The sequence below is a fragment of the Propithecus coquereli genome, unplaced genomic scaffold (genome assembly GCF_000956105.1).
Source record: "Propithecus coquereli isolate 6110/MARCELLA unplaced genomic scaffold, Pcoq_1.0 Scaffold20, whole genome shotgun sequence".
NCBI lineage: Eukaryota > Metazoa > Chordata > Mammalia > Primates > Indriidae > Propithecus > Propithecus coquereli.
In genome coordinates this window covers 11,116,437-11,134,335 of record NW_012144967.1, presented here as the reverse complement: position 1 = coordinate 11,134,335, position 17,899 = coordinate 11,116,437, and the positions used below count along the sequence as shown (strand labels likewise).

General features: G+C 41.1%; 1 protein-coding gene across 5 annotated transcripts in view; it reads left to right on the top strand.

The window, feature by feature from the left end:
* NTRK3 (neurotrophic tyrosine kinase, receptor, type 3) overlaps window positions 1-17,899 on the top strand; it is a 355,136-nt gene that overhangs the window by 330,137 nt on the left and 7,100 nt on the right. For 2 of the 5 annotated variants that reach the window (XM_012643690.1, XM_012643688.1), the window contains one exon: window positions 16,791-16,832. The exons of the other annotated variants lie outside the window; for them this stretch is intronic. In XM_012643690.1, coding sequence (XP_012499144.1) covers window positions 16,791-16,832 — 42 coding nt within the window. The remainder of the gene's footprint in view (window positions 1-16,790; window positions 16,833-17,899) is intronic. 5 annotated transcript variants of the gene reach the window in all.

Sequence of the window (17,899 nt, the reverse complement as noted above, 5' to 3'; positions counted from 1 at the left end):
CCTAGAGCAGGATGATAGAGTTGCTTGGAATGGGGTAGGGCTCTGGTCTTTAAGTGAAGGGGTTGTGGGAGCCAAAGGGAGGATGACAGAGGACAGTGGGAATCTTTCTTTTGTGCCTCCAGCACTGCTCACTAGGAAGGTTGTCCTGGTCTTTGTGATGGGATTCAATACTCCTTGTTCTCAGTCTTATCTTCAAAGTTGGTCAAGTCCATTTGCTTCCGCAATTCTTTTGGGACAAATGACTCATGAGAAATTCATATGCCTGGAAGAATTGTGACATGACCGCCTACCGGCAGGAATGACATGAGTTCCGCCATCTCTGGGCTGGTGCCTACCTCTCTTGAGCATTAGCTAGTTCCTCTGATGCTTGCTGCCTCCTCCCGTCCCGCCACTTGTGGCTAACCCTAATGGAAAGTAGATGTCTGATGCGACCTCCAGGCAAATACATCTGGCTGGAGAAGCCTGGCATCTGGGCGGATGCAGCCATACAAAGAAAGCTTTCAGTGCAGATGCTGGTCTCTGAACCACATGTTGTGAACCGTGCCCTGCGATGCTTTCGGCTGGGAAGTCTTGGCATGTGGGTGCTGCCCTGCAGGACAGGGAAGGAGAAAGGGGCAGCCGGGTGACAGAAGGCTGATTGCAGTTCCACCCTAGCTGGACATGTTGGTTTCTATCTGGGATCTATCTGAATCTTTCTTCTTAGGGTCATTTCTAGAAATAGACATTTTATTCCTAGAAATAGAGACTAACGTGAGAGTTGAATTTTCCAGGGTTTGATCAGGATCCTTTCTGCTGCAAGTGACAGAAAACTTAACCCAATCTACCTTAAGCAAAAAGGTAATGTACTATCTTAATAATAATAATAATAATAATAAATTTAGGTTTAAGACTTTTTTCTTGTGTTGGCTTAGTTCTAAGACCCAATAATGTCACCAGACTTGACATGAATTGCTTCCTTTCCCTCCTTCCTTACATCTCCACTCAGATGTCTTCCTATAATTCCTTCATTTCTCTCTGCCTCCCTTTTTTTCCTGCCTGAGACAATGATCTTTGAGAAAGAGATGTTAGTGGGAAATAGATTTCCAAACAATCAAGGCTGATGAATTTTGAAAATTAAGATGATAAGTGCTGCAGCAGTGGCACAGGTTACCTGGACCTAGATGTTCGGTAGTGAAGATTTGCCCCCATCGGGGAGGCCTTGCCCTCCGGGGCCCAGCTGGCAGGGCAGGGAGTCGTCAGAATCATTTCTACAGGACTCGGGCTGGACATTATGCAGAGAAGAGCTGCAAGGGAAACACAGGGGAAGCAACGTCCATGACCGGCTGCTGTTTTCCCAGTCTGTCTGCGAGGAACATAAATGTTTTCCGATGTCAGTTTTATGAGTGCTCTCTGGGTTGATGTAGTTCCCATCTTACTTCATTGTATCTGCTGATTTAGATATTTCCGAATGAAAACTCCCCTTCAGCTTTTATGGGTGTTCTTACAGAAATCAAATTGTATCACATTTCCCCAAATCTAACCCATCCATTTACACACCTGAAAACATTTTTGCTAGTGAGTCTTCCTTCAACTGAGAGATGCACAAGAACTTCAACTTGGTGGTGATAAGAACATGAATTCTGGAATCAGAATAATTTAGGTGTAAGGCTTGGATTTTTCACTCTTCAATCTTTTTGAATAAGTTGCTTCATTTCTTTCTCCCTCTCTTCCTCCTGGCCCCTCTCCCTCCCTCTTTCTTTCTCCCTCAGTATAATGTCGTTGATAATAATTTCCAGAGCCAAGGCATATTGGGAGGATTGAGTGAAGCAATGCATTTTAACTCATTTAACATATATCCTGGAATGGTATAAACACTCAAGAAGTTCTTATTCTGTATCCCTGTTCAATGGGACAAGAACTTGGCCCACCTCTGGCCTTAAATTTGGATGTTGAAAGCCTCTCTTTCTACCTCTGTTATGGTAGAGGCCAGAGGTTTAGGTAAATTAAGATCAGGCCTCTACCCCTGGGGTTACCCATCCTAGCTCTTAGCCTGGTTCTGCCTCCTGGGGACTCACTAGGTGACCCTGAGAAAGATGCTTCATCCCAGTTTCCTTAGCCTGCAAACAAGGAGCCCACTTGCTCTAATTCTCCTTCTGTGCTTTTAGAGCCATGAATGTGCATAACGGAGGAGGAAGGAATGCCTTTGGAAAAAAAAGAAACCCATTCAACTGTGATTACTGGCTCAGCATTTAAGACTTTCTCCCAGGTTCATCCTCAGAGCAATCTTCCCCGCCTTTTGACCTTGAAGGAGTAGCCAAGAGGTAGGGCTTGTTTATAAAGGGAGGAGGAACAGCCCACAGCTGCAGGCCTCAGGTTATGGCCTGGGATGCCAGATGCCGTGTGGAAGTACAGCTCCTCCGTCCCTTTCATCTGTGGTTGCTCTGGGCCAACACCCTTCACTGCCGAGAGGCACCCTGGGACCCAGTTGTAGAGCAGCAGGCTGTGCGGGGCTAAATGGGCCCCAGAACTCTAACCTTCTTCCAGGGCTGGGAGAAGCAGCCAGAGGTTATCCAGTCTCTGCTTCACCAAATCATCCTGTTTTGGAACTAAATGATACCTCATGGTCAACTAGTCCAACTCTTTTCCTCACCCTACCAATTATACAGGTGAGCCTAGGGTAGAGCCAGGCGGTGTGATGCAAACCTAAGGCAGGGCCCTGGGCTCCTGAGTTCTGGCCAGTGCTCTTCTTGGCCTGCCCACAACACACGTGTGCATACACACATACACATGCACCCTTGGAAAGCTAGGCTGCTGATGCTGCAGATGTTAGGAAGGGCCTTGAGATGAGCTCTTGTTCAGTGCTCTTGGTGTACTGATTCGGACAAGAAAATTATGCTTTGGACAATCTCATGCAGTTTTTGAGCAGAGAGGAATTAGCAATCCTCCAAGCCGACTACATCGTTGTTACAAGTATGAACGTTGAGACCAAAAGGAAGCACAGGCTGCCAGAACCACAGGGTGGCATACTGGCAGAACTGGGACAGGACCTGGGTCTAAAACCAGGGCTCTTGCCACTCGGTTCCGTGGTTTCCGCTGGTGCCAGATCTCTCCTCTGGCTGCCTCCCACCCAGGTGCTAGAGACAGCTGTAGTCCTTGTTAGGGCTGTGTGGCTGGGTTAGTCAATACCCCTTTCCTGGAATTTCTCAGGGGAGGGCCTAACTAGAAACCTGTCATGCATAAAAATAGTGGTAGTACTGGCTTACATTGATTAATCACTTTGCAGTTCACAGAGTGCCTCAACTGGCAACTTCAGACTTCCTTGAAAATGCAACCCTGTTATTTTCTCTAAGTTGACTCGCCACCATTAAACGAATTAAGGACTTTATTCACTGTTTCATGTTTGTGGTCCTGCAAGCGAGTTCTGTGAGTTCTCTCCTCTCCGGCACCGAGTGCTCTTCCTTTAGAATTAAAGAGTCTTGTTTCATGACTCAAAGGAGAATCTCATTTTCCATCAGGTGAAGAGGTGCATCCAACTCTCAAGAAAGCTTTGGGTGTGAGAAAGGGCTCCGTTTGCCCACTTTCCTCTTGCCCTCATCAGAGCTCCTCCAGCAGCCAAGTCAGTGGGTGGGTTAGAAATTCAGTCCCAGCTTGGGGAAGCTGGATAGGGCAGCCTGTAGTCCAGGGGGAGTAGTTACGTATGCCTTGTGTCATCTCCCATGATGCTCTTGCAAATTCCCTTTGCCTGGGGATGTAGGTTTCTGCTGTGGTTATGTATCATTGACTGAAGCAATTAAAATATGCAAAGCATTCCCCGTCCCCCTTTTTGGGCTTCTTCCCCAGCTACTGCTGTCATTTCTCGGTTGGCAGTTAATAAAACGAAAGGGGGGCCCAAAGGCTTGAGTCTTGCTCCGGCTAGCAGGATTCATCTGGAGTGGTTTGGAAGTAGCAGATTTTATCTCTAGCTACAGCCGTGCCTTTCTGGCTGGTCTGTCCAACCTGCAGTACGTGCCCTGATCGGCAGACTCTGAATGCTTCGTTGGGGGCATGGGCCACTGAGGACACAAAGCTCAAAGGAGGGAGAAGAAAGGAGTCCAGGCTCAGGTTTGCTTATTATAGCAGCAAAACCAGAGAAGCCTTCTTATCATTCCTCAGGACAGTCTTGCATTGAGAGAGCTTTGGTCAAGGACACTTGAAAATTAATTGCTCATCCAGCCTAAATCTTTAACACCAAATAGCCCCATCTCCCTGCACACATAGAAATTCAAAATCCATTCCCTTATATGACCTAAATCCTGGCCTTAGAGAATGCTTCTTGCAAATGTTTATAAGAGAACAATGCTACTGGTGCGACCGCAGCTATTGTTGCAACTGTTACTTGCAGATATATATCGGGGCTCACTGTGCTGAAAGCTTTGCATGAATTGTGGTATTTAACCCTCATGGCCACCTTAGGAGGCAAGTGTCAGTTGATATTTAACAGGAAAACTGAGGTTCAAAGAGGTTAAGGGACTTCCTGAGGTGACACAGTGTTAACCTGCCTTTATCATAAAGTCCTCTTAAGAGTGGGACACCTTTTCCCTCCCTAGGGTCCCGTTTCTGCATCCACCGATTCTTCTAATGGGAGGTCTTGCCCATGCCTGGCAGCACTGAGTACAGCCAGCAGGCCTCAGTTTACCTCTCCACTGGCCCCAGACACACAGCTGCCTGCCTGCCTTCAACCTGGACCACCTCCAGAAACTCCCAGTTCTGAGAGATGAGAGACGTGTTAACCGCATCATGCTCTGAGAATTCTCACGAGTAATATAGGGCAAAACCTCTCTTATGGGCAGTTTGGAAGCAGCCTCTAATAATGACAGGTGTCAGGCCCATGCAGAAATCCCTGTTCTTGTAGGAAATAATGCCACACTTTAGCACTCCCATGGGTAGTTTCACATTGCTGGCTGTGCTTTATAAACATTCCTTAATTAGTGCTCATAAGCTCCGTCTGAGATAAATGAGATCAGGAGCATCAAACAGAGGCTGTCTAAGCTGTCTGCTTTTAGGACAGCAGATTTGGGGCCCCAGCAGTGGATGCGCAAGTCCCCCCGGGATCCACGCATGGGGTCTGTAGAACAGACTTTACAAATGGTGGCTCAAATGCGCTAGGCTCTGGAGCCTTGGAATTAGAGAAAAGTCTTCAATTCAGAAGGCCACCTAGTCCAGCCTCCCATCCAAAGCTCAAGGAGTGGGCACCCAGCCTGAGCTTAGCTGGAGGTGGGGTATCACTGGCTGGTGAGGGAGAATATTCCACCAGTTATTAGAAAAGCTCATTTCCTCACAGCACCATTGGTATATATCTGCTGTCTGATCAGGGGCCTAAGATTATGTAATAAAACTAGAATCCATGATTGAAGAATCCAATGCCATCATCTTAAGGCTGGAGGGATATTCAATCAGCGGAAGTGTTATTGTTATTGTTACTAATATTGCTGAGAGGATAACTTGGGAAGCCAATTCCTGGATGTTTGTCTTTCTAGGAAAAATACCCCGTCTTATTGTTTGCTTTATAAAAGCCAACGTTTTCCTGCCTTGAGGCCTCGTATACAAAATATGCAGTCATTGAGCCTGGTCCAAAGGAGAACATTGCATATTCTAACCAGCTCAATCTTGTCTTCTCTGAGATTCTCTAGCTGCTCTTTCTGAATGTCTAAGCCCTGCTTTTGTAAACAGTCTGGATTCGAGGATCTAGATTGCCAGGCACACAGATCTCCGCAGCTCCCTAAACTGCCCCCAGTGCTTGTAAGTGGAGTTGTCTTGAGTTTATAAAACCCTTGAAGAGAAGGGCTCGGACTGTGACAGTGGATTAAGTTCCAATTTGAGCTCTACCTACTACCAACTGGCTGGCATTTCATCTCTGAAATGCCATTAATTGGGGATTGTTGTCTCATTATTGTAAGAATCACTTACAATATGTCTAAGACCTTGGAAAAAATCAGAAGTGCTGTATAATAAACATAAACCTTATCATTGAGAAATTAACACCATCCGAGGAAGATTTAGATTCAAAATAATGTGTATGTGCATGTGTATTGAAACCTGCCATGCCTCGGTTTCATCTCCTGTCTCATTTAATTTCTGAACATGTTCCGAGTAGGGGTGTTATTCCCCCCACTTTGCTAGCTCAGCAACCTTAGAGAATTTATTTAACCTTTGGGCAAGTCTTCCAGAGGTTAAATAAATTCTCTAAGGTTGTTTAGCTAGTAAATAGCATTGATCAAGTTATACATTATTCCCTTTGTTCCTTTAGATCCTCTGTTTCTTCATCCTATACATAGATTTTTGATAACAGATTTTTTGGGGGATCTAAATATTTAGCAAAATCAATCAATCTTCTTTGAAAGAGGTTATCTTATTTTGGCTAAATAAGTCTGAATCTAAACTGGAACCTAAACCATCAGTGCCTGAGCTATGTAGGGTAAATGTTTAAAACGCTAGGATAATTAGGGGGATTTATTCTGCCTTCCTTTATTCATGAATATGACAGCAAGAATTTAGGGGCTGGGTGGATGAGCTTGAATCCGGTGTGATCCGCCGATCTGAGCTGAGCTGAGACCTCCAGCTTTGTTTAATGAATTGAACTCTTTGAACAATATCTCTAAAGTTTATTTCCACTAGAAGATTTTAGTGCAGCCAGGAGGCTCCAATTTAGGCATTTGAAGAAGAAAATAAGGGCCAAGTTATTTTTCACCCCACATCTTTGGACTTGCAATGTCTGTTCTATAAAAAATATATTGCTTGGGGGTAGTAAAGGACAGTGAAGTCTTAGAATGAGCGCTTGCTGTTTAGGCAGAATTGAGAAAGGGGAAAACAAAAGAAGTTATAAAAGGCGTGTGTTCCTGGGGCTTCCCTCTGAGAACTTTGCTCCTGGCCCATGCAGCTCTAGGTAAAAGAACTGGGGAGGATCACAATGGGTCTATTTGTCCTCTGTGCTCACACTGCTAAACAGCTTGGCTCTTAACTCCTTGTATTTTTGGAAGACACCAAGGATTTTTCCTAATCCTGAGGCGAGAGGCTCAGACTGAGACAGCAGTTCCACTGAGATTCTGCTAAATGGATGCTGTTTGCATAAGCTGTCACAAAGCCCTGCTCTGAGGGAGCAGTGCGACAATGATGTCTTTGTGAGTTTTCTCTGCACCTTCCCTCCAAAGAACCCCAAGCACCTACTCCACCCAGGGCTGAGATCTTTGATTTGTGTCTACAAGAAGCTCGGTAATAGTCTGCCCTACTTTATTGGGGAGAGGAAGGGAGGCAAAAAGAAGGCAAACAATTCTGACTTGATAAGTCAGAAGTCCAATGTCACTGTAGAGCAGTCTCAATCTCTTGCTTAAATGTTTCATCCATGGAGTTTCTGTAACTGGGGTGAAGCCACAGGTGGACATGTATTTGTGAGTACACACTCCTGGGTCGTAGATCTAAAATGGAGGATATCCAAGCCAATACATCCCTAAGGCATGCGCCCACACAGATTGGAGGGAACACAAGGTTCTGCCAGGTGACCCAAAGTCTACATACATCAGTGCGGAAAGAAGGGAACTACAGAACCAAGATTTAAACCTCATGCAGCTCAATCTGTACATTTTTAATTCGTTTGCCTTTGTGCAGGTATGCTATATTTCGGTAATAGATGTACACTAAAAACAAGAACAATGCTCTATGAGACTTTAGCTCCATTTTATTTACTATTCTTAGTGACTTTGGACAAGTTGCCGCCTCTCTTCCAGACAAGGTTTCTGTGTCTGGAGGTAGGCGAGGTCCTTTCCAAGGCCCTTTCCAGCCCTGCGGGTTCATGCGCTACAGCCTCAGGGTTGAATCTCTCCTTTCAAGCCTGGAAATCTGAGGAACGTGCATCTGGGAGCTGGGCAGGGCGCAGTGACAGGGCATGGCTGGTCCTCCACAGATGCACTGGGAATCCAGATGACATCTAAAGAGAAGGTAGGCTCAGCCACCAGAGGGATTCCTTGGGCATCCAGGGAATGATTACAAGGGACTAGGGAGGGAGCTGGAAGGCTGGTTCACAATACAGGGTCTAGCACCTGCAACTCAGAATAGCCACGTGGGGAAAGTGAAGGGAGAGCAGGTTGGGAGGAGGAAAGGTAGGCAGTGAGGGCGAGCTCCTGAGGGGGGGCTGCTATTTCTAATGCTTTGGCGGCCTCTCACATATGTGGGGAGGGAACTAGTAAGACAGCCGAACAGCTGGGGGCGGGGGGATGAGAAGGATTCATTCCAGGAAGAAGGGCTGTGTCATTCTGGAAAGGCGTGAAGCCATCAGCAAAGCTAATCAACTGGTTTAGAGTGAAACCATTTATTTTTGCTGCTTGGAAACAGAACACATTAGAAGAGGACTTTGGGTCTTTTAGCCTACATTTAGGCCATTTATTTCTGGTAGTGTCCAAGGGAGGTTTCACCAACCCCATGTGATCAGGGTACACGTGTGTCTGTATCTATGACTGTACATGCAATGTACATGCATTAACATGCACACATGTTCACCTAAACATCCTCCCTTGGCTTTTGAATGTGTGTACACATAATACTGGTGTGCAGCCCATGTGTGTGCAATCCCCAAACCCTCTGTGGTGGCTGCTGGGACTGCTGCTGGGGTCATGTTCAAGGTGACTGCCAGCCCTTGGTGATGTTCCCCTCAAACATGGCAGAGCGAGGGGGAAGAGACAAATCCCACCTCTTTTGGGAAACCAGACGACTTCCCAGGGATTAAGAAAGTGTATGCTCAGATTTTCATTTTTTGTAGTGCACATGAACACTTTTCTGTGTGCTGAGACATACAGTCAAGAAAGATTAAAATTGAATAAACAAAAAATAATGACACTTACTATAAATGACAATCTTTATGACAATCTCCTGGTTAGACCATTTTGTCATTAGCATATGTGGCAAAGTTTTTACAACTCTTCAGATTTGCCTCCTCGAAAGTAGATGCGTTGTTTTCTCATATGCTTCGAAAGGTTCTGACTCAGCTCATGCAGATTAGCAAATACAGAGGAAGCGCGAATCCTCCCGTTGCTTCCAGAAACATCATGCCCTGTGAATCCACACTTGCTCACCTTTGCTGGGTCTCGGTTTCCTTATCTAGACTGTGGGTTACTTTGTCTCCTTTGTACCTCATCAGTTGTGTGGGGATAGGCATTTTGAACCTCTGCGAGAGAAACAGGCTTCTGTGTTTTCTTTGGAATCCACCAGCTGCCTCCTTCTGTCCTTAGACAGGGAAGCCAGAGACCTTTGCTGAGTTTCTCTTTAACCTAGAGGAATGGGTTCCTTCTAACTGCAGAAAAGTCCCTTTTCAGGAAAGCTGGCTTAGAAGAGAAGGGACAGCCGTGGGTAAGTGGGGAGGTGAGGGGTCCCCAAGAGAGGAGCACCCTGCCCTGCATGGGATTTTGCTTCTGGCAAGAACTAGAGCCTGAGCACCTGCAGCTTCTGGACTTAGAACACCTTGGGCACCACTTACTCCTGGTCCTCAGGGGCAAGGCTGAGAGTGAGCCCGGAGGACTTGGATGGAGGCAGTGGGGCGGCGGGTTTCAGGCAGGCACCTCCGGGCTCAAGGTAGGGCTGCTGCTCCTGCTCCCTTCTTTCCCATTCTCCCCACTTACAGAGCTGATGGCCTGAGGATGGATGCAAACATTCTTGGGGAAAGACAGGAGAGACAGGACTCCAAACTTTGCACCACTAGCTTCTTAGTCTCTAAACCTGTAGTCTTCAAATTTTGTGCCCCTAAAAGAATTTGGAAAAACTATATATGCCCCTTGCACATTTTAAATTGTCATCTAAAACCTTCAACATGATTTTAAACAGTTGCAAATGATGGCACTTCCAGAATATTGTAAATATTGACATTAAAAAATACATCATTCCTTTAATGCATCTAATGAACTTTAAATACCAGAGCAGTTTGGTACATCATCTATTACACACATGAACAAGTTCTTAAACAGTCAGTTTTACATCATTGTTTTTTTCTTCTTGAAATTATATTTTTATTCCAGTTACCCCACTGCATTTTATCCTTATGTAATATATTTTTATGCATGAAATCCTTTTACTAGCCACTCTATCATGAAAATATTTACAAAGATTTAAATTTAATTTTTAATGGCCAATGATCATACATTTCTAGATGTTATGAGTTTATGGTTTGAATTATCATTATAATTATTAGCAATACACAGAAATTGGAAATTAGTGATATACAGAGAAATGCAGTTGACCAAAATAACAGATATCACAACTTTTGATGACTATAAAAAATAAAAAGTAAGATATTAATAGAAATGCATCTCCTATGTTCAATTAGTCCATGTATTCACTGATGAATATTATTTATTTTTAAAGTAAGAAAGATTCAGGATCAGTTCTATCCCTGTTTTTCATTTTTATAGATACAAGAACTGAAAAAATTTATTCACAGTAAACAAATAGATGGGAAAGAAAGGAGTTTTGTTATTGAAATGTAACTCAATTCTTTGAACTATTATCTAGTTATTTGCCTAAAATCACATACTGGCTTCTTATCAAAAATTATTTTTAATCTTCTCCCAGCTTACAATTCGTTTAGGTTTTTCCCCTTGAGTTGTTTGAAAGGAATTGAAAACTACCCAATTGGCAAAAGGCTTTTTTTTTCCCGATCACAAGACACTCATTTTCAACACCTGCGCCAATATTTCAGTGTTCCTTCCTTTGTATTCTGCAGGTTTTTACTCCTGAGATGTGGATGAGTGAGAAGTTTGTCCTTCCTTTTTGAGAGTGGAAGGAGAGGGGGACCAGGGCAACTGGGTGAGGGAATTGCTGGACCACAGGGAATTCTAAGTTTAATTTTAGAAAAAATACAGATGGGAGTGGCGGACCTGCAAAACCCCTCCAAACTATCCTTGCCCAAGTACATGTTGGAAAGACTTCATGTTACCTCCAAAGTTCTGCAGGCTGTAGTTTGAAACCACTTGAGTGGACACTGTATACCTTGTATGTTAAAGTTTATCTAATGAAGTGAGGAAAATGAATGTCACTTCATATTTGCTTATGTAAAAAATCAGTGGAAAAATAAACTAAAAACAAACCAGAACAGTTACCTATAGGAGGAAGAGAACAGGTTGGGGAGAGTGAGTAGGGAAGGAACTAGACTTTGCTGAAATGTACCTGGTTTTGACTTTGAAATCAAGTAGCAGTTTTCACATCATTATAAAGCAACATTAAATCAAATGGAAAATAAAAAACAAAGTAAGTCCTAAAAATGAAAAGTAAAATGAAACAAATAAGTATAACTGTGTATTAAGTTGGTGGCTTCACCACACAAAAAGGAGTTATTTCAAATGACTTTAAAACACAGCTATGTTTTCTGTATGTTCCAAGTAAGTATATCCAAAAGACTGAAAGAGCTGCAAAGATTGTAGGTTGTTTTCAGTTATCATATTGTTAGTAATAATATTTGAACTGTTATTTCAAAACTCTCTCTGATATACATATAATATATTATTAGGATAAAGAAAATAAGTGATATTAATAGTGTTATAGGAATCAAGATTTTCAGCATAAGAGAAAAAATAAAAATATAAAAATAAAGAATTAAGTAAAAGCTCTGTAATCCTACATTCGAGTTTGGAAAAATCAGTATGAACTCATGATATTTTTTCTCTTCAGAAAAAAGTTTTGTCCCAGCTATTTCCACAACAAAGACCTAGAAATAATGACCACCTCAGCAGCAATGAGCACTGCTAGGATCCATAGTGTTTTTAAATTTCATTGTCCACCAAAAGGTTCCAAGGATCCTTGGAGAAATATCTTATTCTAAGACTGTAAAAGGAAATGTATGAGATGAACCCAGAATATTCTTTCATGTCAGAAAGTAAGAATGCTATCAAAGACTACTGGGGCTATGTGGGAGGATACAGGTGCCACCTTTAAGAGGGTTCTGCCACCTAAAGATGGGACATCAAGCATCAGAAATAATAACTGTAATAGAATAAAACACTTCAAATGTGTTGTTGTTGTTGATAACGCTTCTCAAAACCAAACCAAACCAAAACAAAGCTCTCATTGGTCACCTCTGGTGGATGCTAGGGAATGAATTCATTATTCCAAGAACTACTAAATAAAGGGAAAGAATCGAGGATTTATCTTGCCTGTCTTGTATCAGTTGTTACCAGTATAGTCAAATAGCTGATGAAGGAAAGTTTTTATTGATAAAAAAAAGTTCCAGCTAATATATGCAGAGGAAATGCTATAATTAGAATGTTATACTTTTGTAGCCACTAATGAAATATTGGATCTGGGCAGTGATCATCAGTGGCTGCTAAAATTGTTAGGTGAAAGGGAACTTTATAACGGACGGTCAGACCGAATCTGCCAATCAGTCTTAACATTACACAAAAAGAAAGACAACCAGACTACCTCTGCCTCCTGTTTTGTTACAGAAAGAAGCACACAGCACCATTATGAACTTGGATCTGATTAGGGCTCCAGATACCTGGTCAGGTATAATTGGGTATTCCTGATTATAGGAAATGCAGTATGTGTAGATCTATTTTTAGCTCAAACTTTAAAAAGGCACTTGAAAACATTAGAAAATTTTAAGATTGAATGGTATTTGAGGTTAAGGAATTATTAGTATTTTGGTAGTACTGCAACAATACCAAAAGAGTCATTATTGTTGTTAAGTTTTTTTTTTTTTTAAAAGTATAGTTTCTGGTCATCCTGTCTCTTTGAGTCTAATTTAGAGACAACCCAATTTTCTCTGTGAAGGACCAGGTAGTAAATATTTTAGGCTTTGCAGGTGTCCTCTGTTACAACTTTAAGATGGTCTCTTTTGCAACTATTCTCCTCAGCCTCTGTAGCATGAAAGCAGCCATAGAGGATATGAAATAAATGAGCTTGGTTTTGTGCCAGTAAAACTCTATTTCCAATAACAAGAGGCAGGCCATAACTTGTTGACCCCTGGTCTAATTCACTGGGTTTGTGGTGAAGCCTAGGAATCTGTATTTTTTAACAAGCATGCCAGGCACTTATAATCAGGCAAACAACCCTGGGAGGTGGTTATAGTTATTCCTTCCATTTTCAGGTGAGAAAACGGAGGCTTTGGCTGGGCAAATGGCTTGCCCAAGGATCCACAGTTAGAAAATGGCAGAGCTGTGTTTACAGGGAAAATCCTGGCTCCCAGGCGCCCCCTATCTCTGCCACACTCATCCTCGAGGAAGATGTTAATGAGAAATAGAGAGAGAAGGCTGGGAAGAGCACTGGGAAGAGAGAAGGAAGCTTTGCTGTGCGTGATGGGCCTAACTCCGCAGCCTCCTGTAGGATGGGCAGAGTGCAACGGGAAGGAGAGAGAGAGCCCGAATGCATGTAGAAAACCCTACAAATAAAAACAGGATGTTCTGGAGTAAAATGTCAGCTTCCCCACCTAGCTTTGAAATGTAGGGTTGCCAGATTTAGCAAATGCAAATATAGGACACTTCATTAAATTTGAATTTTAGACAAAAACACATTTTTCTATGCAATATGTGGGACATAATTGTACTAAAAAAAATCTTGTTTATCTGAACTTCAAATTTAACTGGGCATCCTGTATTTAATCCGGCAGCCTTACTAAAGTGTGAAGCAAATTAGTAAAAGCATTTAGCAAAGTATTGGTGGGCAAGTGGTCACAGGCACCCCCTGTTAAGGGACTAGGGGTATTACCTGGAAGCTCATCATAGTTTACACCCTGCACACTTGAATTTCTCTCTTTGTAAACTTGGAGATTTCAATTTGGAATATCTCTTTCGGATTGTGTATCAAATCATCAAATGAGACACGCATTAGCATCAATTGGGGGCACTCCATTATTTAAAGTTTTTCATCAAGAGAAACGCTCCTATATTCCTGACTTCTATGTTTTTTAAATCAAGAAGCCACGTACAGTAAAGGGGGAAGGTTCAGAGGTCACAGAGATCAGACTTTGCTGACCTCGCCATATTTTGGAATAGGCACTATTTCCCTCTTGTAATTCCTTGGTTTGTGGTTGATCATGGGACGGATTTTCTGAAGCCTGAGTTGATCAGGTACCTCTGGCCTCCCTGTGCAGAATTGTAATCATTCAGAACCCATCTTGTCTCCGAGCATAAAAGGAATTTTGTGGAGATAGTGAGGTTCCTGTTCTGCGCCAGCTTGATCCCCTATATACCAGGAGTGATAGTTTTTCGGCAAGGCAGACTTAATGCAAATGGGAGTGCATCCTCTAGTTAGCGTGAACGGCAATCCAAAGGAGCAAAGACCTCAGTGAATCCTGGGTGGGGCTGTTGACAAAGGCAAAAAGGGGAACATGTCCCAGAATCTTAAGATGCCTCTAATTCCACCAAACTGACATCTAAACTACTCACACATCCTGACTCTTTGGCACTAGCAAAGTCCTCCAATGGGCACTGTCGATTTCCCAGGTTTTTCAAACTCCCATCCTCTTTGTTTGTGTGCTGGAGGGTGGAGGAAGACAATGATTGACAGGTGGGAGGTATCTTCCAAGGTAGGCATGGGCTTCTTCCCCCATGCAATCCAAAGACTCTTTCCTACCAAGTACTTTATTTCTAGAATCATTTCTTGGAATCCCTCCTCTGCCATATTACTTTATGTCTCCTATCTCAAGGCTCAGCCTTAAGATCCTTAAGTATCTCTTTGACAGCTTGGATCATTAGCTAATATTTCTTATGCAATGCTTGGAAAAGATAGTTTACCTTCATCTGTGAAATGGGAATGATCAAGGCTTCCATCATACTGGGATGGAGAGAGGGTTAAATGAGGGATGTATGTAACACCCTGTGGTCGGTTATTGCTAATTATTAATAATTAGTATTATTCTCATCATTAAGATTATTATTTCTGGCTGGGTTACATCTGGCTGTGTTTTACTATGGGGACATTTGTTAATAATTTTTACCAGGTTTACTACTCTTCCTAGACTGGGTCTCTCCAGTGTGGGAGAACTACGTAGGTCACCCTGGAGGAAAATTGGCATGGAGTTTTATGGGAAATAAATTTGAGGAAATTAGGTTTGTTATGCTGCCCAGTAGCATGTGAAGACACACACAGCAAAACAGTGATTATACTTCATGTGTACACCTTTGTACTTAAAGACACTCAATAGGTTTTTACATGCATAATCTCACCTTAGGCAGGCCATTGCTTAACTTATTTCAAAGATAAGAGAATTGAAGTTCAAAGGGGTTAAGTGCTTGCCCAAAGTCATATCAGAATACGGGGCATCTGACCTCCAACTTAATGTTCCTTTTTGTTATATCGTAGGCCTCTTGAAATATTTCAGTCCACTTCTGGAATAACGCAGTACAAACTTCACGCACATTGGTGGTGCCACTCAGTGAGAATCTTGGTAGGATTCTCCACAGTGGGGCCCTGTGACCACTTAATACCTTTCTGGTACTTTTCTGCCTAAATACTCATCATAGTTTACACCCTGCACACTTGAATTTCTCTCTTTGTAAACTTGGAGATTTCAATTTGGAATATCTCTTTTGGATTGTGTATCAGATCATCAAATGAGACACACATTAGCATCAATTGGGGGCACTCCATTATTTAAAGTTTTTCATCAAGAGAAATGCTCCTATATTCCTGACTTCTATGTTTTTTAAATCAAGAAGCCAAGTACAGTAAACCATTCTACCATATTCTATCACAAACATAATTTTTCTTTTAAACAGTATTATCTTTTGATATAGAATTTAAATTAGGTTCACTGGTTTCCTTTTATTAATTTTTTCTTTTATTGTTTTTAAATTTTCAAATGTGATACATGATCATCATACAATTTCAAGCAGCAAAGAAATACATATAGTAAAATATGGAATTTTCTCTTTGGTCACTATTTACTCTGGCTTCCCTCTATGGAAGAAACCACTGGTTTACTGGCTCTCCCGGCCTTTTTCTGTGCATTTTCAAAGTTACACAGTATCACTACATATTTGCTTGTGTATCCACATACACACTTTTACATGGACAAGAATACTAAACTATATTTTTTGATGCTTTGTGTTTTCATTTACTATATCCTACACATATTTTCATAGCAGTACACATTGCTCTACCATATTCCTTTTAACTGTTACAGATACCTTTAATGATACACAAATTTTTGCCCTTAGAAACAATGAAATAAACGTCTTCAACTAAATACTTTTGCTTACATGAGCAAATATTTTTCTGAGACTCCTAGAGGTGAAATTGCTGGGTTCAAAGGGACTTGCATCTTTAATGTGGACATAGGCTGACAAGCTGCCCTCAGAAGAGGCTGAGGCATTTCTCACCAGTGGCATTTGAGAATAACGCTTTCTTCATCCCTCAAACACTGAATAGCATCTTTCTCAATGTTTTCCAAATGACATTCAAAAATATGTGTCTGTGTTGTTTTAATTGGCATCTCTTTGTATTTTCGTGGCCATTTGTAGTTCTTTTGTGAATCATCTGCTCTTATGTGGTATTCATTTTTTTTTTCTTGAGTTACTTTTTATAACTAATTTGAAGAAGCATGTTGTATGATATGGATTTTAATTCTTTGTCTGTTACGTATATTGCAAATATTTTCTGCCATTTGTCTTTTACCTACGCTTATGTTGTCTTTTGCCATGCAAAAGTATTTAATTTTGTAAGTTATATCTTTAAATCTTATCCTTTATGGCTTTTTGGACATATGTCTTATTTAGGAAGGCCTTCCTCTCCTGAGGTTATGTAATAATTTTCTAAGTTTTCTTCTAATATTATTATTGTTTTGTTTTTATGTTTAGCTCTTTAATCCATCTGGAAATGATTTTTGTATATGGTGTGAGGTAGGTATCTAAGTGTATTTTTTTAATGAATAGTCCATTGTCCCAACACTTTAATTACTAACCCATCATTTCATATATTAAATTCCAATATTTATACATGGGTCTGCCTCTGGACTCTCTAGTTTGTTCCATTAATAAATTTGTCTATTCCTATGCCAAAACACAGTGTGTTCATTACATGGTTTGATAAAATGTTTTGCTATCTGATAGAATAACTCTACCTTATTGTTATGTTTCAAGTATATATTAGTTTTAATCAAGTACTTACTACCTCAATGAATTTTGTATTCATCTTGTCAATTTCTATACACCATTCCATTGGAGTTTTCATTGTATTGAATTTTTAGATTAATTTGAGGAAGGAATGAGAGATTTATAGTACTGAATCATACTGTCCAAGAAAATAACACAACATTCCTTTTATTCTGATCTTCTTTTATGTTTTTCAGTACTTTTCTTTAAATAGACTGTACATTTTCTGCTAAGGTTTATGCCTAGGAGTTTTAAACATTTTTGTTGCTATTACACAAACAATTTTATTTTCCGTTATATTTTGAAATCATTGTCACTGGTACATGAGAATAGTTTGATTTTTGTGTGTTTCTCTTGTATCTGGGTAGCTGACTAAATCATGTAATTGTTCTAATTGCTTTTTAGTTAATTGTCTTGAATAGTCATATCCTGTCTAGACAACAGCCAGTTTTGATTCTTCCTTTTCAATATTTCTACCCCATTTTTAAAATTCTTGCTTTATTGCATTGGCTAGAACCTCCTGAACAATATTGCATAAAATCAGTGATAGAAGATACCTTTTATACTTCAAAGGTTTTGTTGGTAAATATATTTAGTGTGTTGAATAAAAGAAATTACCTTCTATTATCAATGCATTAGGGATTTTAATCAGAAAAAGGTGTTGGAAATTTTGGCATTTTTTGAAAGGATGGGTTTTCTTCTTTTATTTGTTAATTTAATAAATTAAACAATAGATTTCCTAACATTGAGGCATTCTTGCATTTCTATAATAGTATAAATCTTATTGAATTATAATGTAAAATTCTTATACTATA